Raw genomic sequence first — 24,867 nt, 5'->3', positions numbered from 1 at the left:
TATTTATTAGCCGAGTGCCTTGATGCAGTCACATACAGAAAATGAGGAGAGTATTTTCTTAAATAGTTATGCTGATGGGAAGACAAAATTAGAGAATACACACAAGTGCTTTAGACACTGGGGAATGCTATATCAATGTAAAGAAGCATCACCATCAAAAAGCAGTTACAAAGTGCTAATTCTGTGCAACCTGGCATTTTGGGCCATAAAAGGAAAGTCACAGACACAGCACAATTTCAGTCTTGTATGTATATAGTATAATTGATCCATGAACCTTTTATATAAATGGACTGTTGTAATGTTGTTATCTTAGGAAGGGACCTTAAACAATGATCTGTATCCATTTCTCCAGATGCCAAGGCCCAGAGAAGTAAAAATATCTTATTCCATGCTTTTATTGACCATGTGTTCTGCAATAGGATCTCTAGAAAGTATTGTGGAAGAGATGTACCAAGATAACATGGGTGGCCCTTGTCTATAAGGAGATGATAATCTTGTAGTTTTAACAAAAGCTAGGTCAAGGACTCAAGACACTGAACCCTAGCTAATGTTTACATTTGACTAGTGAATGAAGTGAATGAAACTCGTTCAGTCATGTCCGACTCTTTGCGTCCCCATGAACTATACAGTCCATGGAATTCTCCAGGCCAGAATACTGGAGTGGATAGCATTTGCCTTCTCCAGAACAGTTGACTAGCTGCTGCTGCTGCTAAGTCGCTTCAGTCGTGTCCAACTCTGTGCGACCCCTTAGACTAGAGTCACTAGTAAATTCACTTGATTTCCTTCTGGTTGTATTTTTCTTCCTATAAGGTCAATAGTAAAGGAAAGTGCATTTGGGTTTGTATGAATTTTTTTCTCACAAGGGGCTGGGGCTCAGCCAACATTTTCACATACTGAAACTTCACATTCTTATAAAGTCTCAATCAAATGAGTAAACTGTCTTGAAAATGGAAATGTAAATGAACTGAGAAATGTTAGAGCTAATAATTGTTTTACTTTGTTGCTCTTAAATGTACATACTCAATAGGAATCAAATATGTGTTTTGAGCAAAGCCTGGGAAGATGAAATAAGTTCCAGTCCACTCCTTTCAGCAGTCTTGTCCCATTCTGAAAGACAAGTTGCTCTCCATGTTTGAGTCTCAGTTCCTTCGTTTGAAAAACAGAGATAATAAAATCTACATAGTATTACAGTAGGAATTAGATAATATGATGTATACAAAGCAGTCTTCTGTGTAATAGACACTAATTCTTATTGTTTCTGCTATCACATGGCAGATAAAAAGAGACCAGCTAGAAAGTAAGGGCACCAGTATTCAAACCAGATGTCCTTGATGCCAAAGCCAACCAGTCTCACTATGCTGCAACGCCCACTAAAATTGTTCCAGCAATTCCCAGGGCTAATCACTGATTAGATGACAGTTGCAATTCCCCAATCATCAACTCTGTCCCGTTTTGAAATCATATTTGTGTGTCCTTTGTTGTTTTTCTGGCTGCTCTTGGGCCTTGGCTTTTCAACCTTATCTTGTTTGAAGGGAGACAGAAATACTCTTTCTGATTTTAGCTGCCACTAGTTTATCTTGTGGAGAAGGCAATGGCACCCCACACCAACACTGTTGCCTGGAAAATCCCATGGAAGGAAGAGCCTGGTAGGCTGCAGTTCATGGGGTCGCAAAGAGTTGGACACGACTGAGCCACTTCACTTTTACTTTTCACTTTCATGCACTGGAGAAGGAAATGGCAACCCACTCTAGTGTTCTTGCCTGGAGAATCCCAGGAACTGCGGAGCCTCGTGGGCTGCCGTCTATGGGGTCACACAGAGTCGGACATGACTGAATTGACTTAGCAGCAGCAGCAGCAGTAGTTTATCTTGAACAAACTCTGTTCCTCAACACCCCCTCGCCACGTGGGCCACCCAATACAAGCAGACCTTTTCTTGTGCTTCACTTTATTGCATGTTTTTTGCAAATTGAGGTTTCATGGGAGTTTTCTACAGATTGAAGTTTTATGGCAGCCCGCATCAAGCAAGTCTATCAGCACCATTTTTCCAGCAGCATTTGTTCACTCTGTGTCTCTGTGTCACATTTGGTAATTCTTGCAATGTGTCAGTCATTTTCATTATTTTTTATTTGTTATGGTGATCAGTGATCTTTGATGTTACTGTTGGAATCTGTGGTGTGAGCTCCGTAGACCATGCCCATATAAGTTGGCAAACTTAATGGTGAATATTGTGTGTTCTGACTGCTCCACCAACCAGATGTTTCCCATCTGTCTCCCTCTCCTCAGGCCTTTCTATTTCCTGAGACAAGAATATTGAAATCGGCCTAATTAATAACCCTACAGTGACTTCTAAGTGTTCAAGTGAAAGAGTCATGTATCTCACTTTAAATCAAAAGCTAGAAATGATTGAGCTTAGTGAGGAAAGCATGTAGAAAGCTGAGACAGGCTGAAAGCTAGGCCTCTTACACCAATCAGTTAGCCAAGTTGTGAATGCGAGGGAAAAGTTCTTGAAGGAAACATAAAGTGCTAATTCAATGAATACACGAATGATAAGTAATTGAAACAGCTTTATTGCTGATGTGGAGAAAGTTTCAGTGGTCTGGATAGAGTATCAAACCAGCCACAGCCTAATTCAAGCAAGGCCCTGATTCTAATTTGTGGAGGCTGAGAGAGGTGAGGAAGCTGCAGAAGAAAAGTCTGAAATTAGCAGAGGTTGGTTCATGAGGTTTGAGGACAGAAGCCGTATGTGTAACATAAAAGTGCAAAGTGAAGGAGCAAATGGTGATGTAGAAGCAAGTTCTCCAGAAGACCTAAGATAATTAATGATGGTGGCTACGCTAAACAACAGATTTTCAGTGCAGATGCAACAGCCTTTTATTGGAAGAATATGCCACCCAGGATTTCCATAGCTAGAGAGGAGAAGTCAATCCCTGCCTTCAAAGTTTCAGAGCAGACTGACTTTCTTTTTAGTGGCTAATTAACTGGTGACTCAAAGTTGAAGCCAGTGCTCATTTATCATTCTGAAAATTCCAAGGCCCTTAGAACAAAGCCTGGATAATAGCACATCTTTTTACAACATGGTTCACTGGATATTTTTTAAGCCCACTCTTAAGGCCTACTGCTCAGGAAAAGATTCCTTTCAAAGTATTATTGCCCATTGACAATGCACCTGGTCACCCAAGAGCTCTGAGTGAGATATATAACAAGATTAATGTTGTTCTTATGGCTGTTAACACAGCATTCATTCTGCAGCCCATGGATCAAGGAGTAATTTAGACTTTCAAGTCATATTATTTAAGAAATACACTTCATCAGGCTATAGCTGCCATAGTGATTGCTCTGGTGGATCTGGGCATAGTCATTCAAAACCTTCTGGGTTTTGAATGGAGTCACCATTTAGATGCCATTAAGAACATTCATGATTCATAGGAAGAAGTCCAAATATCAACATTCACAGGAGTTTAGAAGAAGTTGATTCCAATCATCAGGGATAACTTTGAGGGGTTCTTGGCTTAAGTGGAGGAAGCAGCTGCAAATGTGGTAGAAAAAGCAAGAGAACTAGAATTAAAAGGTGACAAAGGAGGCTTTGAAGAACTGCCTCACCATTTGTGTGTGTTTGTGGTGGGTGGGTGGAAGAGTGTTTCTGGTGGCCCTAGTATGTTCAAGGAAACACTTCCAAATGCTGCTTTAGAAGGGCTGGACCCATTGATACTCACAGCACTGTCTTGGATTCCAATTCTATGCATCCTCCAACAATCCATGGTTTTCTGCTAGTGAGCTAGAGGTACCTATAAGTGAATCACCCACATGCTTTTACTGGTAAATCAACATGTTGATTAATTAAATCCAATTTTGTAGACTTCGAATATGTTTCTTTCAGGCACCAAGAGGTAAAGGATTTCATTGGTCAGTTAATATTGGAGATTAGTATATATCAGTGGTGCTCAACCAGGGTTGAGTTTGCAGTGGGCATTGGAGAAAGTCTACAGACATTTTTGGTTGTCAGTACTTGGGGCTATTACTGGCATCCAGTGAGTAGAGGCCAGGGATGCTGCTAAACATCCTACAGAGCAGAGGACAGCCTCCTATAATGTTACTGTTGGTATATCTATTGGGACCACATAAAATTAATGGAAAACAAACAGTTTATCAAGAATAACCATTTAGGAAGAAGTGACATCAAAGGTGTCTCTATGATGTCTTCCTATTCAATAAAATGATATGGATTGTATTAGTTCAAGTTTTTTTGTGTGCCTTAGGAATGTTTTACAGTTTTTTTGGTTAATGTTTTATGTTCAATTCATTGCAAGGTATTTTAGATTTTTAGTTTGTTTTGTAAGTAGGGTTCTTTCTTCCATTATGTCTTCTGTGATTTTATATGTCAAAGGAATTGACTTCTATAAATTAATATGGCACTCCACTAATTTTTTTTGTAATTTCCTTTATATATATATATATTTTTCCTTTATATTTTTTGATCTAACTTTACTGGCTACTACCAGAATTTAATTCAATATTTAGTATGTTAATAATAGTGTTGTTAGTAGATATCCTTTCCACATTAGGCATACTATTTACTTTTGAGCTGATATTAATCTACTTTATTAGGTTAGGGAGTTCTTTCATTTCTGTTTTATTTTTAAAAAAATAGATGGTGATTTTGTCAAATGTGTTTTTGGAATCTCCAAATACATGTCCAAACTGAGACAAGGTGTTAGCATATTTTTTAAAAAATGTAGAAGCATTACAAGATTAAAAACTGATGTCAAAGTTTGAGCCCAGCCTTGTGTTAAAGGGGCAAGCTAGAATTTCTTAATATAGAAATGTAAGAAGAACATACCTGTTCATGATCTACCTCTTATGGGCTGCTTCTAGGTGACAGATTCTGAGAGTGGGAGTTTAGTCAGGGACCCTGAATAGGTCCAGTAATCCAGGCAGGTGAGCATCAGGCAGGAAGAATCAAATAATCCACAAGGGCATCTCTTTGTGGTGAAAACCACTCAGGAACTGGATGATGAGGTGATGGTACCAGGGGAATCTGGGGAACCAGCAGTGGTCCAGAGGAGCTCCAGTTACCTCCAGACACCTTAGGACAGCATCATGCCCATGCTTTGCTCCTGTAATTAACTACGTATCTCTCTTTTTAAAGTTTAGATATAATTGACTTTTTTTTTTTAATTGAGACATAACTGATACTTGTATAGTCCTCAGTGGGAGGCGTTAGGTGGTAGCTGGTGCATAAATATGAAGGCCTCTCTTTTTCAAGAGACTAATGGAATTCTCATTTCTAAAATGTAATGTAAATTAATCTCTGGGGCAATTTGCCAACCCTGAAAGATGTGGGCAATTGTTCTGTAAAGCTGAACAAGCCAAGTTTCTATCAAACTTTTCTCTGCTCCCTGCCTGTGGGAGGGTAGCTAGACTCCAGAAGGCTGCCCTGAGTCCTTTGCCCTGAAGGACTGAGAAGGAGCAGGGGTTGGGGACGAGAAGGGGACTCGCTATGTTCCTGAGTCCGAGTCCCTGAGTGCTCAGTGGCATGGCAGCCAAAGCAGCTGTCCGTGCCCACCGACAGGATCACTTCTGTCCCCTGCAGAGTGTCCCAGGGCCAGGGGCTCTCTCAACAGAAGCATCATAAATGGCAAGTTGTCTTAAGGGGTGACTTTCAAAGAGAACCTCAGTTACACTGAGGCGAGTTACATTTCCCAATTCAAAATGCCCTGTTATTGTCTCCACTCAGAGATTGAAATATAAACCATATCTCAAGTGATCTAGAGGGGAAAAAATTACCTTGTGCTTAATCGATGGCAAAATATTCACCAGTTTCTGTAGCTCTTGATGATGTTTGCCTAGCTAAAGAACAATGAATGAGAAAATATTAAAAACAACTGACATCTCACTCTAGAACTGTAACAGAATGTAAATTAAAATCAGATTGGTGATTACCTAAAAGCGATCCACAGTACTGAAACTGCAATTAAATTGATAATTTTTTTTTTACATTTTTTATTGTGTTTATTTTTTTACTTTTTATTTTGTATTGGAGTATAGCCAATTCACAATGTTGTGATAGTTTCAGGTGCACATTAAAGGGACTCAGCCATACAATCTAGAATGTTATAGACATCGCTGAATCAAAGTAGACAAAACAGATGAGCAGGCTGTTTGTTGATGGGCTGGAACCCATGGTCTGGGCAAAGGAAAAGGTGTCCTTTTACTCCGTCAGCTTCCCTCTCTGGCTCTCACTGGTGCTTGGCACACAGGGGCTCCGGAGGCGGAAGCTCTCAGGGCAAACCAGAGTATAGTAAGGCCCAGCTTTCAGTTCAGGCCCCTGAGTCCTGAGAAGCCTTAGTGCAATAACCATGTTTTCCAGTTTCTATACTTTATGCTTTGATAGCTGAGGCCTTGCTAATGCTAGAGGGATCGCCTCTCCCAGAGGTAGTCAATTGCTAAAGAGAGCAACAAGGAGCACAGCTTTCATATGCAAACCAGCCAATCAGAGCCGAACTACTTCCTTTTTGGGGTTCTTACACTGTAAGTCACTATTCCTTTGCCCTAATAACCTCAGGGCCACATACCAGACAACTAGGCAAAGCCTCTATGCCCAGAGCCTGCTGAAATTATCCAAAGTGGCCAATCCTAAGCCTGCTTATGTTGTCTTACCCATTCCTTCCCATGGAAACCACAACAGAGGTTCTGTCCATGTATTCCCCTGCTCTCTCAGCAGGCCCCTGGAGATTCCCCATGTGTCCCCACACGGCATGCCATGTCTCTTCTTTTTAGGTATTTGTGAGTATAATAAAATTCTTCCTCCATGATAGCCATTTCCATGTCTGTGTGTTTTACCATACCTGATTAAACTAAAACCTGGGTACCCTTTAAACACTCAGCATCCATAGTGGACTAAGGCAGGGAGCTTGCAGGAGGCCTGCACCTGTGGAACCTGTAGGAGCTCAGAGATCCTGTGTAGAGTATGGTCCACAGAGCTCCAATCCAGTTCTCCAGTTGCTGAGTGACCTGGCAGGAAAGCACTTAACTTCACTGAGCTTTACTTTCTTCATCTAAAACATGGAGATGAGGGTCTGCCAGAGAGCCTTCTATGGGAGATAAACGAAGCACTCAGCAACTCTCATAAATGTTAGTTCCCTTCCTGATCATTTCTCATAGTTGTTTGCCTTTATCTTTTTACTCCATTTAAAATATATTCTTAACAAATTTCACACTTTAACTGGTATTTATTATTATCAGCTTTTATCCTTTTATACCAGTGCCTAAAAATAGAAATATAATGCAAATCACAGAGGTAATTTTAAAGTTTCTAGAAGTCTAAAGTTAAAAAAGAAACAAAACACAGGTGAACCTATCTATGAGCTAAAAAAAAAAAACCACAGGTGAACTTAATACATATAGCACATGTGAATTCGTATGCTAAATTTTCATCAGAAATACTTGATTTGTATATTTTACACTTGAGTTGTATATTTTACACTTGAAAATGTATATAACATACCCAGGTTGTTCCAAACATTTTAAAGTTTTCCAATAACTGGATTGTCAGTTCCTAAATTTAGATGACGATTAAAATAAAATTTAAAATTCATTTCCTCACATTAGCCACATTTTAAGTGCTCAACAGCCATACATGACCTGTGGCTACCATATTGAACAGCCTAGTTTTATACCATTTGAAATATATTCTTAACAATCTTTTAACCATTGTTTATCATACCAATGTATTGATCCCCATATTCTTAAAGTAAATAACAATATTCTAATGTTCTATCATTTCATTCTAGAGTGCAACACATCGTTTAAACTTGGTAAGATTTTTTTACCTTTAAAAATATTCCTACCATAGCCAAACCATCTTCTTCCAGTTGCTGCACCCTCAAACCTTTCAAATTGGATTGCATTCTGATGTACCAAGTGCAGCTGAAACACCATTAAACGAATAAGTGCTTGATCATATAGGATCACTCCAAAATAAATTGGTAGCCTTATTCAGCCTACACTATTTAAAAATGTTTCCTGACCTAAAATAAAGCCACTAGTAAAAACATGACAATCTGATGCAAAATGAGATAGAAACAAAGAATAGGAAGAAACTTATGCAATTAATTATGCAATTAATGGAGCAGCAATTAATATTACTTTGAATAAAAGATTTATCTGGGGAGAAACATTTTAAAAATTATATAGTAAAATGAATAACATTTCAGTGAGGGATCAATATTTATTCATTCTCATCTTGATCTGCAGGAAATACTAAAATCCAAAATCCATTTGCATCAAAAGGAAAAAAGATGCTTATCTTGAGAGAAAGATTCTTCCTATGGGAATTAGACAGGAGTTGAAAACACATTCTTTTTTTGAGGCATAACCAGTTGAAATGTGTTTCTATTTTTAATGTAACATTTAAAATTAAATTAGCAGAAAAGTTATAAGAAGAAATTATATTTTCTTACATGCTCCATATTTTTCCCTACAAATTATTTGTTGTCCATCATTCATGAATTTTCTGGCATTGCCATTCCAGAGCCTCCCAAGTGAGACACCACAAGATCATGGTTAACTTTGCTTTCTTCTCATCTGAAGATGACTCCAAGTTCTTTTATTTTTATTTTTTGCCTTTATTTTTAAAATGCTTGTTAAGACTTGCTTTCTCTCTCTTCATTGCCACAGGCTCCCATCATCTCCCATGTGGATTAATCTTGTACTGTTGCCTGGGTTAACCTCAAAAAATAAAGCAACTGACCAATTATTTAGATGATATCATGCTATACCATCCTCTTGTTTAAAAGTAACCAGTGTTTCAGAAGACTGCCTTCCATCTACACTCTTAATCTTCAGTGATCACCATTCTTCCTGCTTCTCCCCACAGCATACACTCTCATGTTGGCCACATTGGGTTTTGGACACTTTCTTAACATCTGTTTCTGCACATGATTTTCCTTCAGTCTGGAATGCCCTTCTAATCCTCTTGGCAAACACCTATTCATCCTTCAATACCCAACACAAATGTCCCCCCCCTAGTGAAATCACCATACACTCCTCTGAACAGTCTATATCACACCCTCCTCTGTGGTCCCACAGCAGTTTTAGAAATTCTTTTTCAAATCATATTTGCTGTATAATTCTAATTTACTGTGTGCTTTTCTCACTAGTCTTTGAATTCTGGGAGGCCAAGAATCAAGTTGTTATTCCTAGCACTTAGTGCCATGTCTGGCACATGACTGGCACTTAGTAAATGTTGAATCAATAAATAAATCAACGAATGACAAAATACATATTTGTTGCTGGGTGACCAAAAATATAAAATGTCTTTTTCTTGCCTGACTAGCCTTTTGCTCTGTACAGTTGTCCTTTGAATGATGCAGAGGTTAGGGGTGCCAGCCACCTCACAGTTGGAAATCAGCATATTTAATTTTACAGTTGGTTTTCCTCATCCTTGGTTCCATATCCATAGATTCAACCAACAACGGATGGTATAGTACTATAGTATGTATTTATTTAAAAAAAAAGAACACATGCATAAATCTGACTAAGCAGTATTGCTATTTAATATAGACGTTATTTGTCAAGTCAGTTAGCAGAGGATTACCACATATTCAACACACACAGGAAATAAATTTCTAGCAAAGTTTAAACTTCATGCCCTATCTTCTACATCAGTAATACAATCTATACACAGAGATATATGTATTAACAGAAAATACTACTTATTCTAGTAGATGAAAACATGCATAAAAATGAAGAGAGACCCTTATTGTATGCTCAAAAAAGTCCAAGGAGGATCCAGCAATCCTACTTCTGGGTATATACTCAAAAGAACTGAAAACAGCTTCTTGAAAAAATATTTGTACACCCATGTTCATAGCAGCATTATTTACAATAGCCAAAAGGCAGCTGCCACGAACAGATGAAGAGAGAAACAAAATGTGGTACAGACAGCTGACCCTTAAACATCATGCATGGGTTTGAACTGCACAAGTTCACTTATACGTGGATTTTTTTTTTCCTTAAGGAAATATTCCAGTACTACATAATCTGCAGTTGCGTGACTTCGCAGATACAGAGGAACTGCAGATATGGAGGGCTGGCTTTAAGGTACACTTGGATTCTCAATTTTGTGGAGGGATGGCGCTCCTGACCTCTGTGTTGTCTAAGGATTAACTGTACATACAATGGAACATTATTTCTCTTTAAAAGGAATGAAATTCTGACACGTTACAATATGAATGAACCTTGAAACATTATGCTCAATGAAATCATCCACTCATAAAAAGACAAATAGTGTATGATTCCACTTAAATGAGGCACCCAATAGTCAAAATTCATAGAAACAGAAGTAAAATGTTCATTGCAAGCGGCTGGAGGGAGGGGAAAAATAAGCAGTTATTATTTAATAGGTACAGAGTTATAAGGATGGATGGTGGTGATGATCGTACAACAGTGTGAATGTAGTTAATACTACTGAACTGTACACTTAAAAAAAGCTAAGATGGTAAATTTCATGTTATACGTATTTCACAATGAAAAAAAGAAGTCCAATGAGTCCCATACCACTGATACCAAAAGAGTTCCTGGGGCTGTGCGATGTGGCCTGTGCTGACATGAAGCTGTCCCTTTAACTCCAGATGAGACCACGGGTCTGGCTCTCACCTGATTTATCTGCAGAATCTTCAAATTCCACGAGGAAAGAGTACCCGTTATTCCAGACGTGGAGGCAGGTGGTCGGGTCATAAGAGATGGTGAGCGGCTGTAAACCAGGATCGTAGACACTGTCCCTCCACCGGATATTGATTGGCGACTGGCGCTCACCCGCCGGGACCAGGTCCACTTTCTCCCAGAGGGGGTGCACTAGGAGAAAGCACATCGGGGCTGTCAGCAAGAGGCCCACTAGCTGGAATCCTCACTGCGGGGATTATATGGGCCCACGTAGGTGTGTCCTCTGAGTTCACCTCCTATGGCAGCCAGCTGTGAGGATTAGGCAGACATCCTGCAAAGCCTGGCCAGACATTAGCATTGCTAAGGTCCCTGGAGTTCTGTCTGTCACATGTGTAGCTCTGACACTGTAAGTTCAGGTGTACACGCACACTCTGTCTCACACGGCATCACCACTGCTGATTTTTCTACCAGAGTCAAGCGCCAGGTCTTTGTGGCAAGTCCCTGATAAATCTCAGCAAATTTCTTATAACAAAGAGAGCTATGGACATGTGATGGACAGACTCCACGTGTATAATTCGGGTTGTCCAGGTCTCTGCCCTTTAGAAGCAGCATGGATGGGAGAACCAAGACCAACAGGAAAACCAGACAAAATATGAATCGAGATAAATCATGACCAATTCCCTTCTGAACCTCACCCCACCGCTGAGAATGAGCCTGAGGATTTGAGAAAGTGACAAGGCAGCTGCTGCCCAGTCAAACCCCTCTGTGCATGGCAGGGTCACTGGTACTCAGCTTGTCAGAAAAAAACAAGCTTGCCTCTGGTTTCCTCTTAGACGGGAGAGGGTTCTCTTCCTGAGGTAGTTGCCCCAAGTGGGATCCTACAAGTGGCCCGCAGTATAGACACGGAGCGTGCCAAGGCAGTTTCTAGACCAGTGCTTCTCACAGGAGGGAGCTATGGGGACCCCAGGGGACATTTGGCAATGTCTGGAGACACTTTCAGTTGTCCAACTGGAGGAGGGTGCCACTGACATCTAGTGGGTAGAGGCCAGAGGTGCAGCTAAACATCCTATACAGTAGCAGGATGGGCTTTCACAACAATTATGTGGTCCCAGATATCAGTAATGCCAAAGTTGAGAAATCTTGGTCTAGAGCCAAAAGCAATAGGCAAACTCAGGGTATTCCCTTTTTTCTGCTCAGCTTTTCACATAATACAGATCATCTCTTCTCTAGAGGTCTGAACCCGACGTTTTGGGTTTTCTCCCTTGGTGTAAAATAACTTCCAAAGAACAAGAACTTACTTGAGAGAAGAAGAACTTTCTGTTTCAGAAATCTAAAGTGAAAAATGGGGGGAACTGGCACCATATAATCATATTATTATTGGACTGGAATGCAGATTCCTTGCAGGCAGGAGCCATGTCTCCCTGCCCCTTTATTGTGCCCTGTAGCTCCTAATTTGATAAATGCCCTTTATTTTTTTTTTTTTTTTTTTTTAGATATTGACATTTTAATTTCTTTTGAATACAAGTCATTTTTTGCAAGCTAGGAGGCAGATCAAGCTAAGGCAGTTCAGTCCTCTGAGATCCAGGCCAGTTCTTAATATCTTCAGCAGAGTGACATTAATACAAAGTGCTAACAACAGCGTTATAAACTCTAAATAATAACCATTCGTCTACATTTTTTCCTTAGGAAACAACCAAAAGGTATGATATAAGAACATCTTGATCTACACAGGACAAAATGATCCAAATTATATGCTGGCCAACCTATCAGTGAGCCAGATCAGAGCTGGCCAAGGATTGGTGTACAGAGAAAAGTGTTTACATTTTGAAAATTTGCTTTGAGGTTTAAAAAATTTCTGGTTGTTGTTAATAAGAAACCAAGTGAAAAATATAGATGCACCACAATGATATTTGATTGTGCCAAGGTCTTCCACTAGAACACAAAGTTAAACAGTATGGGGAGAAGACACTTAAGATATTTTCAAAATAAATTTCTTAGTAATAAGAAATCTGACATATCGCATTTTTTCATTTGCCATAAGAACATTCTGACCATGAGGACTATTTAAAAGAATCCTCAACTTTAAAAAGGGTGGTGGCAGAACACTTTCCACTACAGAAAAACCTCCCACTTTCCCATACAATTAATATTGCTACTTTCCCATGATGCATATTCATACAGAAAAACTTTTGTCAGGAGCTTTTTGCCAGGGCCAGAAAATGAAAAATAAGAGAATGCCCGAATGACAGTTACTTGTGAGCTTAGTTAACATCTTTCAGGATGGACCCATAAAATTTGGCCACTGTTTTGTTAAACATCTGCAAACTGCAGAACTCCTTAGCCCGTAGTCATAGTTTCTGCTCAATGTCTTAAAGCTGGGCTCAGTTCCATCTGTGACTCTTTTCTTGAGGGCTGGGGTGGGTGCTAGTCATCAAAGTCTGGAATGTCTTCGTAGGAGTATCCCCGGTAGCCTTTGGATGCATAGTAGGCGATGCGCAGGTGGTAAAATCCTGGCAGGAACACCAGGATGCCAATGATCAGGACAGGAACAGCCCGGTCTGCCCCCCCTTTGCTGATATGGCCTGCCAGCAGGAGGGAGCCTATGATAATGAGAAAGGCGCCAATCAAAAACAGCACTGTAGCAAGCGCAATGGCCTTATATGGGATCTTAGGAGGGCTTTTCTTAAACTGAAGGTCAATGTAGCCATCATCTGTACTAGAGAGTCTTGAGTATTTCACTTTGCTACTGGGAATTCCAGTAGCCAGGTTGGTACGAGACGGCATCATAACACGCTGACACAGCTTATCCGAAGCCCGAGCGCCGACAGCTCGCTCACGGTTGGCAGCTGAAGCGCCCGAGGCCTCCCCCAACTGCCACCCCGCCTCGACCGGCTGAACGCCGGAAAAAATCGATAAATGCCCTTTAATCTGAGCATGGATTATCCAAATGCTATTGTTGGGTTAAAAAGCTGTATTTGGTTAGTTTTTAGTTTGGTATTTTAAAGCTTCCAGAAACCCCCAGAACAGCCCTGGTTCAGTCTTAAAGCTGACTGCCAGCAGAGACCTGACAACATTTCCCCTCTGAGATGCCCAGAGGGAGGCTGGGGCTTTGAGCATTCACACCCTTCAAAACCAGCTGGTGAGGGTCTGTCTCCCATGGAGACTAGGGAAGACAGGAATGATGAGCAGATGCCTAAGACGATGCACTGTTTCGCCTTAAATCGGCCCCCACTTTGTTCAGGAAATGCCTAGAATCTACTCCCTCACCCACACAAACAGCAGCCTGAGGAAACCCGGCCTGTTCCTTCAGTGGCTCTTTTATGGTCATAACACTCCTATCAATTCACGCCCTTCAGTTCACAAGTTTAGCTTCCATGCTTTCTCACACTCACTTCCTCCTTTTGGAACCCAGACCATCCCCCCACAACTATCAGGGAACCCTTGGTCACTGTCCTCTTAATGAAGCCAGCTTTTGCCCAGGGCTCGTTTTGCTAAAGATAAATGCACATTTTTGTTCTCTTCTTTCTTCCTGCATTCAAACAAAGTACAAGTTAAAATGATTTCTTGGTAGTTGTTCAGACATTCTCTCCAAGTAGGAAGGTGATTATATGCCCTAATGGAGCCTGTGTTTCCAGCTTCTTCTGTCTGGAAAATGAAATAAACGGAACTAGTGATTGTGTCAACCAAGGTTTAAGGGGTGACACCACACTGTCATTAGGAAGAGTCCACTAATGTAATGTGCTAAGAGCAACGCAAGCCCTCAGGACTCCATAGTGAAGATGCGCTTGCCTTCAGTCCTCATGTACCTGACTGGTCCTGGCTTTGGTTTCCTTTGTGCTTGTATCACCTTCAGCTCCTGCCTCTGAGGTGTCCGTCTTTCAGCATCATGCCTGCCTTAGCCCCTTAATTCCTATTCCTCCTCAGAAATCAATTACCCCTCATTCAGTTCAAGTTTGGCTCCTATTTTTGGCTGCTCACCTCTTCAGCAAGTGTCACTTCCGTACCTCTCTGATTATCCTCTTAAACAATCCCCTTATTAATCATTGCATTCTGATCTTTTCCTTCAAAATGTTTATTACACAGATATAATGATAATTATATGCATGTATGCATACTTATCTGCTGCCCCTCTAGTTCCCCCCTAGCTGGCTTTCAATCACTGCTTGTGGACTGAATGTACAAAATAAAGATCATTCTGGGAAGGGTTTGAGAGGGTAACAGGCAGAAAGGCTAGTAGGGGCCCCCAAACGGAGGAAACAGGCTGCAAGTCAGACATTTTTTCTCTCTCTCAAGCAGCAGGAAACAAACTAAGAGTCAGATTTTCCCCTTCTCTGTATGAAATTAAAAGGTGGTTCCCTTTAAAAATCTGTGTTGCCAGAACAACACCTGGTCCCACCGGAACTTAACTTTTCCTTGTGCTAACCAATGTGTTTTTCTTATGGAAATGTTTTTCTTAAGCTATGTTAATGAACTATGTATTTACCTCAGACTCTTGTTTTTCTTTAGGTCTATTCTGCTTAAGACTCAGAACCAACTTGACAAACCAGTATGTTTTACTCATGCAAATATTTTCTTATGCTGTGTTAATGAGACTATGAATTTGCTTGGAAACCTGCCTTTCTTCAAGATTCCTGTCAGTCGTTTTAGGGCCCAGGATGACTCACCTTGTTCCAATGTTATCTCAAAATGCATGTTGTGGGTGAGGGGCCTGATGCCACTCTCTGAGTTTTGAGACATTTCCTTTCTCTAATTAGCAGCCTGCTAGGAAGTATATAACTTCCTACTAAAGACTAGCAGCGGGGCACTCTTTCTGCCCCCTTCTGATGTCTACGTCAGAAGCTTTCTCTATCTCTTTTACACGTTAAGAAAACTTTATTACACAAAAGCTCTGGGCGGTCAAGCCTTGTCAATGGCCCCGGATTAAATTCCTCTCCTCTGGAGGCCAAGAATCCTGGCGTCTTTCAAGGCTCAGCAACAACCTTTCAGGTTCATTCCTGTTTTACCTTTATTTCCTTTTACTCTGCTGAGCACACTGTTTTTTCCTTAAGGATCTTTGAGGCTTATCTCTTCTTTGCCCAGCCCATGACCACCAGCCTAGTTTAGGCCCCTACACCATACACTTTTCCTCGAGGAAAAGTCCTTTTACTCACTTTTCCTCCTCTCTTACTACCCTCTACTATGTTTTGCCATCCATCAGTTTTCCTAAATAACCACCTTCATCATGTTGTTCCCATGTTAAAGACTATGTGAAGTTCAAACTTCTGTGTCCAGGCACCAAGGTTTTCATATTAGGAACCCACCATGCCCATCTAATTTTACTTCTCATCCTTCCCAAACTCTGATCTTGCCACGCTATTCCAGAACCTTGCCAGGTTACTCCCCTTGGTCAGTCAGTGAGATGTGCTGAAAATGTAGGGTATAGGATACGCCACTGTGCTCTGAAGACTTATTCATGTAAACTACCTCACTAATAATTTTTATATTGATTACATGTTACAGTGATAATATTTTGGATATACTGAGTTAAAGAATATTATGCACATGCGTGCATGCTCAGTTGCGTCTCTGCAACACCATGGACTGAAGCCCACCATACTCCTCTGTCCATGGAATTTTCCAGGCAAGAATACTGGAGTGGGTTGCCATTTCCTACCCCAGAGGGTTCTTTCCTGGGAACAAACCTGCATCTCTTGTGGCTCCTACATTGGCAGGCAGATTCTTTACCACTGTGCCACCTCAGAATTTGACCTGTTTCTTTATCCCTCACTTAGACTGACTATTAAATCAGAAGAGTACATGTGGCTTGGGTTATATATCTTTTGGACAGTACTGCTCTATACCGTCATTAACGTTTTCTCCTGTACCTTGCCTTGTACTGTCCTTTTTCATGAGATACGCTGTTTCGTCATCAAATTGAATGCCATTCTAGCGGGCCTAGGGCTACTGCAGTGAGGGTATACGCAGGGACCTTTCATGTGACTTTGTTGAGGATGGTCACAGAATCACAAACTGCCTTGTTAGAGCATCAGGGCTGTAAGAGGTACTTTGATGCTGAGCCCAGGTAACCACAGCATCACACACAGTTACCACCACAGCAGACTAAGGCCCACGTTTCCTGGTGGTCAGTTTAGGGCTATTTGCTAGTGCATTGTGGCTGCAGATACCCCTGAGGCTGTTAATTAAATCCAAAAGGTTCTTAACGCATCCGTTGTTTCTCAAGATGATTTGAAAGTTAATGGAAAACAATCTAGTCTGGGTATCCCAGCCCATATTATCAGGGGAATAATGGAATTCTTTCTGAAGACACTGCAAAACAAGCTTTTCAATACTGTTGTTCTCCAGGTTTTATTAGTGTTCTTCAAAATTCATTAGAGAAATAATAGAACAGTTTTCTAACATAGTTCAGCTAAAATATAGACCAGTCCTGTCAAATAGAAGTTTCTCTGCTAATGGAAATTTCCACAGGTGGCCATACATCTGAATACATTATTTACATGCAAATACATACATGGGGGTAATAGCTACATTTTATACATTGCTATTCTATTCCAACTTGTTTTAAAAATAAATGTTCCTCTTCTGTCTAAAACTAGGGAGATCACAAATGTTAAGAATCAATAGAATAGTAACAAATCCGTACCATTTCTATTCTAGATGATGTTCTTTATATTTCATTAAATTAAAAATTAGTATTATTAAACTTATTCCCCAATAGTCTAAGATCTCACACCTAAATGTTTTTTATCAGACAAAAAATTAGGCTAAATTTCACTCAATGATACATGAAAAGTAATTGATTTTCTTTTCATTTTGGGTAACTGGTGCAGGCTTTAATCTTTATCATATTACAAGTCCACAGGGTTAGGACTGTCAACATTTACTGTCTGTAACTTGAGATCACAGCAAATAGCAGCTTGAGTTGACACCAGTGACTGCCTGGCGATGATGGGGAATGAAGGTAGAGCATAGGGCACAGGCCCTAGTGAAATGCTACTTCTCAGTTTGCCATACCCTCCTCCTTCAGTCAGTCCTCGCTGTGCTCCCCAGATCCTAAAAATGGTCAGACATCTGAGGGAGGTGCTGAGCATATGATATGGTGATGATGGTGATGATGATAACAACTGTGGTACTAGAGGTAGCTGCCAACACTGAGTTCTCGCTGTGTGGGAGGCGCTAGCTAAGGACTTTGAACATTATCTTTTCTAACCCTCAACAATTTTGGATCATTCTTGGTCACTGGGCCTTATGCTGAGGTACTGAGTTTCTAGGAACAATGAGTATTGTCCTTATAGCGAAACAGATGAGGGACCAGGACATGCTCAGTGGCCCAGGGCAGCAAAGACCAATACTCTCCTGGGTGAAACAAGGAGGGACAGTGTAATATGTGAAAACCACAATCAAACAGTGAGTCTCACCTGTTTCTTCCAATAACAAATAAGAACATTCCATCTGATGTGGGAAATTAACCAAAAGAAGTCCCCCTGGGTTCCCTGGTGGTCTGGTGGCTAAGATCCTGCATTTCCAATTACCAACCAGATCCCACATGCTGCTCAAAAAGGATCCCATGTGTTGCAACCAAAGATTCCGAGTGCTGCAACTAAAACCCAAACAAACAAATAAAAATAAATATTAAAAATGTTTATTAAAAAACAGAGAATCCCCCAGCTACCTAAGCCACTACCTTCTGGGGTTTTGTCAGCACTAAAAGGAGCAAACTATCCTAAAGACATGAGCATACAGGATTTACTTTCATCATTGTGTAAATAAAAAGAAGTAAATACTTTCTGTAAATATAAACAAACAAGAAAATAAGGAAAGCCCTCACACTTAACACAAAATTTAGTAACTAGATAAATATGACTACTTTTTTCCATTTTAGCCTTAGACCACAAAGTGCCAGTGTTGAGAAGAAGCCATTCTGGGGAGGATGTGGGCTTGCTGGTAGGAAGCCACACCCAGTGACCAGAAATTTATTATGACTCAGGCCAGTTCAGTTTAATGAGAACACAGTCAATGATGGAAGAAACAAAATAAACTTAAAATAAAAATATATTTATGAAGCAGTTTCAAGGCAATGGATTTAGCTAGATTGGCACTGCTCATAAGTTCCTTTTTAATGTGCATATAGGGTCAGAGAGAGTAAACCCAAGGAAGAAAAGTTGAGAAACCTACAATCTGGAAGCAAACCAACACTGGAAAACTGTGTGAATTCACTGTGAATGGTGGAAAATAGAGAAAATAACTATTTGGCAGATACGCTTAACCAGTGCATTAAACTCATGTCTCCACCATCACACACATTATCCTCTCCTATCATCCCAGGGGTTCTGTGCCAGTGTCACTTTGCCTCCAGGGGACCTTTCGGGAGGTCTTGAGACAGTCAGGGATGCCGTGAAGTCTGTAGTGCACAGTCCAGCCCCAACAGCACGGAATGAGCCACCCCCAATGGCAGCAGTGCCGTGGAGTCAGGGAAGACCATCTGCCACCTCACCTGATCTGCGGGGTCACAGCAAAGCACACATGGGCCAGCTGGTCAGCTACTCTTATGCAATTTCTAATGAGGGATGGAACGTTCCAGAGTGCATCATCGTGATGTGCACCTCAGACTTAGGTCAGCTGTAGCTCAATAAAGTTAGGGGAAAAACTTCCCGTATTTTAACAGAGAAATAATGGGGTATTCTCCTCAAGGCATCTAATCCCAGCCTGGAATGCTGCTGACATCAGAGCTGCACACACTCAACACGCGTGACTCTTAGGAAACAACCAGCTTCCACCTCATCCAGGCAGCCGTGTACTCACAGACTCGGTTCCGGGATTTGTAAGTGCAGGTGTAGAGGCTGCAAGGCCTTGCAGGCGTGGATCTCGGAGTCTGGAACCTTCTCCACAGTGTCTTGCATGGAGAGGCTTGAAGAATGGCCCTCAGGTGACTCATCATCACCATCTTTAGCTTAAAATCTTGATCAACTCCCCAGTAGCTTGCAGGAACCTAATAGCCTAGAGGCAGAAGGACAAAGGAGGCAAAGCCATAAACAACAGAGGTACAAATCATGTGGAAAACATCATTTAGATGTTTGTATGGGGAAGGGGGAGGTAAATATGGCAGGAGTGGAGTAAACCGGAGGAGGGTGGTAGATGAGGTCCAGAGGTAGTGGATGCCATATCAAGGAGACTTCTAGGCCATTGTAAAGGTTCTTTCTCAGGGTTTCTCAGCTTAGGAATTGTTGACATTTTTGACCAGATAAATCTGTTGTAAAGAACTGGTCTTTGCACTGTAGCATGTTTAGAAGCATCCTTTGTCTCTACCTACTAGATACCAGTGGTACCCTCCATCCAACTGTGACAACCCAAAATATCCTCAGGCATTGCAGATTCCCCTGGAGAACAGGAGTCACCTCTGATTGGGAACTACTGCTCTATGCAAAATGGGAACACAATGAGGGTTTTTGGAATAGAGGAGGAATTTAATCTGATATACATTTAAAAAATATCATTCAGGGTGCCCTATTGGAAAATGACCAGAATGGAAGAAAGCAGCAGGGACCCCATTCAGGATAATCCAGGGGCTGCAACTAAGGATGCTGCAGTGGACGTGGTGGGAAGTGGCTGGGCACTGGCTGTATCTTGGGGTCACAGCCTGTAAGATGTGAAAGAAAGCAGTCAAGGAAGGCTGGCAGATTCTTGGCCTAAACAACTGCAAGGATGGAGTTCGGTGGCAGGCACCATGTCGGGCCCCGAAGGTGGCAAGAAGCAGCCCCTGAAGCAGCCCAAGAAGCAAGCCAAGGAGATAGACGAGGAAGATAAGGCATTCAAGTAGAAGCAGGAGGAGGAGCAGAAGAAACTTGAGGAGCTAAAAGCAAAGGCCATGGGGAAAGGCCCCCTGGTCACTGGTGGAATTAAGAAATCTAGCAAAAAGTAAGCTGCTCCTTGTGCCTGAGGCAATGATGACCCTTAGTTCCATTCCTGTTTAAACACCTGGATTCCCTGCCATGATATCTGTTGCCACCTATAGCTAGAATGAAGTGTTGTCTTGGAACCTGTTGTACATTTAAGAACAAACTTTTGTAAAAAAACAAAAACAAAAAAAAAAGGATAGAGTTGCCATGGACTGAGATGGGAAGGCTGTGTGTGGAAAATGTTTTGGGTGGGAAATCCATAGATCAGATTTGGGTATGTGGAGTTTGAAATGAAATTCCAATAATTCAAGTGAGAGAATGTGGTAGAATAGTCTACCTCATGGTAGAACGAGGATGAATCCCTGAACAGAGAAACAGAACCTGGCATGGGAGCAGGTGAGGAGGGAAAGATGGTGCTCTTATTGCTAATCCTACTGGATTTGAGGTGCTGGGGCGGGGGCAGGCGAGAGGAAAGGTCTAGGGAGAGTTGGCAATGCCACGCTGGTGCTCAGGAGAGATTGTGAGGCTAGAAAGAGAAGGAAAACCCCCTCCCCCAGGGGTAACAGGTGTCATTTTGTTGTCTTTTTGTTTAATCACTAAGTCGTGTCTGACACTTGTGACCCCGTGGACTGTAGCTCGCCAGGCTCCTCTGCCCATGAACTTCTCAGGCAAGAATACTGGAGTGGGTTGCCAGTTCCTCCTCCACGGTATCTTCCGGAGCTAGGGATGGAACCCACGTCTCCTGAATTGCAGGCGGATTTGTTACACCTGAGCCACCATGGTGATTAGGGAGGCAAGAGAGAACAGTCAAAGGTAATCAAGGAAGGAACAGAACACGCAAGGTCAGGGGCCAGGAGGGCTCCAGGGAAATCCTAATAGGAAATTCAGCTAATGTTAAGGTGTCCTTGGTGGCTCAGACAGTAAAGAATCAGCCTGCAATGCGGGAGACCTGGGTTCAATTCCTGGGTTGGGAAGATCCCCTGGAGGAGAGAATAGCAACCCACTCCAGTATTCTTGCCTGGAGAATCCCCAAGGACAGAAGAGCCTGGTGGGCTGCAGTCCATGGGGTTGTAATGAGTCGGACGCAACTGAGTGACTAAGTATAGTACAGGCTACAATACCTGTAACAATACAAGAGATTATTTATGTCAAGATATGTGCTTCAGAAAGATCCTTATCAGAAAACTGTTTATGAATTTGCACCTAGAGTATAAACTACAAAATTTAGCATTAAAAGTAAACTGATACTCATTATTAAATAGGCCATGGGTGAATCCCGGAATGTATAAATGTACAGTATTCTCAAGCTGTATTTTGTTATATAGGCACAGGAAAGATGTGCCCATGACATGGATGGACCCCAGTGAAGGTAAGTTTTCTGTGCTACATCCCCTTTGCTATCATTGATTATTTATATACGTTCTTAGATTTTACTTACACCTTCCTTATCTGCTGTTTGCAGACAGAAATCCATGAATGAAAATAGATTCCAAAAGCCTTTTAAAATAATTTGTAGATTATTTATTAAATGCCTTGGCTCTCAATCTCTGCCTGATTAAGCCATTTGCAAAACAGAAAAAATTAACCCAACTAAAGGTTATAATTACGTTGAAAAGATTTCTTTCTTATCAAATGGACTGTTGACTTTTTGCCTTTTGATTTAGAAAGGAAGATAGCCTTTTCCAATTCTCTGAAATTTTAATTGTATGTTTCCTTATCTTGACTGAGAAAGATCTGCTTCCTCCTCTCTCACTTCTTTCAGAGTATGATCCCAATATGGGGTTATCAAAGGTTAAGTTTATAATTGTTTAGTGCACTGCAACTAACTGCTCCAGTGGAATTTCCCTCCTCCCATCAGATTTCCTCCGTATTCATATTTGGTCAAAAGGAATTCAACTCTTATTGTACTCCAAGTATAAGTGGTGGCAGCCTTTTGCCTGGCTCCAGGAACATCAGGGCAGATGTGCACAAGCATAGCAGTGGTGCTCTTGCTTCTTTCGGCCTTTAGGTGAATTTTAGACCTGGCATTGAGTTTAGATTTCTGAGTAAAGTAAGAAAGCCTTAGAAAGTTGAAAGGTTTTCATTTTCAAAATACTCAGGAACAGTGTAGCTCTTCATTAGGGCCCAGAAGGGAGACTAAGGGGGGAGGGGGAAAGCAGGAGATGAATGACCTTTGGTAAGCTGTGGACTTCAATGCAGGCTGAGAATAGAGACCGTTCTGAGGGATGTGCAGAGGCAGCTTATGGGTAGGGTGAAAGCTTTCACCAGATTCCCGACTTCTCTCCATATTCCATCAAGAATTTTAAACAGCACAGTGGAGATGACCAGATTGTCAGCAAAGGAAAAAAGGGAAGCAGAAAGCAATGTGGTTTACAGTGGGTGACAGAGAATGAATCCTACTCAACATAACATGAACGCATCTTTGTTATCTCCCCATGTTTTTCAAGCTTTTCAGCAAAAATAAACAAGAGGAAATTACATTAATAACAAAGACTTTCCAGCATCCTCAGAGAAGTAGCTTTTACTTTATTTATTTTTTGGCCTCCCTGCACGTTAGTTCCCAGACTAGGGATCGAACCCGTGCCCCTGCAATGGAAGCTCAGAGTTTTAACCACTGGACCACAAGAGAGGTCTGAGAGCAGTAGCTCTTAACTCGTGCCACAAAGAATCACAACCACCAACAACATCTGTATTTGGTAGACTCTTCCCTCTAGCTCCAGGACTGGACACAAAAGAAAAACAATAGAAGAACTGAGGAGTAGAGAAGGCTTAGACATGACCACAAGACATAGCTGCTGACCCTCTGCTCTGGGGGTGGTTGTGAATCCGTCCATAGCCCTTGGCATAGTCAGGGAGAAGATCAACAATGCAGATATGACTGAATTCCAGTTTGCTGGGACTCGATCACTGAAACTGCAACCCCCTCACTTCCCAAACTCTCTGGGACACCTGTTCTACTTTTAAATGCACAAAACTCTAAGAGGGGTGTAGTTTTCTGGCGACTCTCATAGCGGAGGAACAGGAATAGAGGAGGGAAGGAGTGATTTCCTGCTTCTTCCCCCTCCATCCTACAGAGGAGCCCTGCCGGGGCTGGCCATCTCTAGAGGGGCCAACAGCTGTCCCGGGTCCGGAGCCCACTGCAGTGCATGGTAGTGTGCAGAAGAGGATCCCTGCTCTCTCTGCTAGGTAACGCTCCCCTGCGCTCACGCTCCACTTAACCGCCCGACCTTATCTGAAGATTTCCCAGAGCGGAAACCCCTCTGTTTGCCACCGGGATGCGCGGGTCATGCGCGCGGCCATCTTGTCTACGCTCCCTTTCGCCTAGACACGCCCCTCACGCCGCAACACGTCACTTCGCTTATCCTACGTCACGGCCCCCGCGCGCTCCGCCCACGTCCCGACGAAACCTGAAGTTCCCCCGCCCCCGGCCACACTCCCCGGGTCGGAGCCCGAAACTCTTCTCCGCCCAGCCTTCCACCTGCTTTTCGCCCTGACCCTGACTATACCTCTGCTGCCATCGCTCCAGGCTCCCAGCCGCGGCGACGAGCCTGCGCGGTAAGTTGGTCCCGCCTCTGGCCTCCGCCTGGACCCACCCTTCTTTGGCGCTGGACCATCTTTGTCGCACTCCTTAGAGCGTCAAAGCCACGCCCTCACGGACCATCCACGTTCACGGTACGTCCTTACGTTGCGCCTACACCAGGGCCCGCCTTTCTCTTACGTCACTTACGTCTTGTACGCCACTCCTCGCTATCGACACTCATCGGAATCCTTTCACATTCCTTCTATCCCTCGGGTCATGCTTGTTGAGCTGACACCACGCCACTCCCTTTGTGCTTATGTCTCTTCTTCCACTCTGATAGTTTATCTGCCCTCTGCCTGAGCTCACACCCCGCAGTCTCGACCAACTCTGTCTTGCGCTTCTGAGCGACTATGCCACGCCCTTAACGTGCAGATTGAGTCCAACATTTTCTGGTCACGCCTCTGTGCTACTCCTAGGCCCCTCCTCTCCCGACGTTGCCGTCGCTGACGCTCCTTCCCACGGTGTCCAGGCCCGTCCCTCAGGTCCCTGCCGCACCACATGATCCTGAGGTCTTCTTTGATCACACTCCGCGCACGCGCGTTTCCTTGTATTCCGTCGTGGCCACTCCCTGGATTCCCAGGACATCCACTTCTGGTTACACTCTTGGCAGATCCACGCCCCCTGCTCTCCCCTACTTGGCCGAGCCTGATCTTGAGAAACCTCAGAGAAGCGGAGCTTACGAATTTCTGGAGGAAATCGTCCAGGTCTCAGAGCTAGATGTTGGCGGCTTTT

At 42.4% G+C, this 24,867-nt stretch overlaps 2 protein-coding genes and 2 pseudogenes across 7 annotated transcripts in view; 2 read left to right on the top strand and 2 right to left on the bottom strand.

Annotated features, from left to right (window-relative positions):
• The window catches only part of CLTRN (collectrin, amino acid transport regulator), a 184,402-nt gene that overhangs the window by 109,063 nt on the left and 50,472 nt on the right, over positions 1-24,867 (top strand). For 2 of the 4 annotated variants that reach the window (XM_065915137.1, XM_065915136.1), the window contains exon 1: positions 23,941-24,110. The exons of 1 other annotated variant lie outside the window; for it this stretch is intronic. The gene's annotated coding sequence lies outside the window, so the exon portion shown is untranslated. Of the gene's footprint in view, positions 1-23,940; positions 24,228-24,867 lie in introns of those variants that run through there. One more of the 4 variants, XM_065915135.1, reaches the window with a different exon arrangement.
• LOC136153376 (carbonic anhydrase 5B, mitochondrial-like) lies at positions 7,731-24,555 on the bottom strand. Of its 3 annotated transcripts, none has more exons than XM_065915143.1 (3): positions 24,283-24,555; positions 19,462-19,656; positions 7,731-10,854 (listed from the first exon to the last, which is right to left on the bottom strand). In XM_065915143.1, the coding sequence occupies exons 2-3, from the start codon at positions 19,601-19,603 to the stop codon at positions 10,622-10,624; spliced, it is 375 nt and encodes a 124-aa protein (XP_065771215.1). In that variant the 5' UTR covers positions 19,604-19,656; positions 24,283-24,555; the 3' UTR covers positions 7,731-10,621. The 3 variants fall into 3 exon arrangements, with proteins under 3 accessions (XP_065771215.1, XP_065771214.1, XP_065771216.1); XM_065915142.1 differs by lacking the exon at positions 24,283-24,555 and adding an exon at positions 24,062-24,203; XM_065915144.1 differs by lacking the exon at positions 24,283-24,555 and adding an exon at positions 23,783-23,866.
• Positions 12,129-13,559, bottom strand: LOC136153547 (transmembrane protein 230 pseudogene; annotated as a pseudogene).
• On the top strand, positions 20,384-20,650 carry LOC136154277 (translation machinery-associated protein 7-like; annotated as a pseudogene).

This window comes from Muntiacus reevesi, chromosome X, assembly GCF_963930625.1.
Source record: "Muntiacus reevesi chromosome X, mMunRee1.1, whole genome shotgun sequence".
NCBI classification, from domain to species: domain Eukaryota; kingdom Metazoa; phylum Chordata; class Mammalia; order Artiodactyla; family Cervidae; genus Muntiacus; species Muntiacus reevesi.
This window is presented reverse-complemented; position numbering and strand designations above follow the sequence as displayed.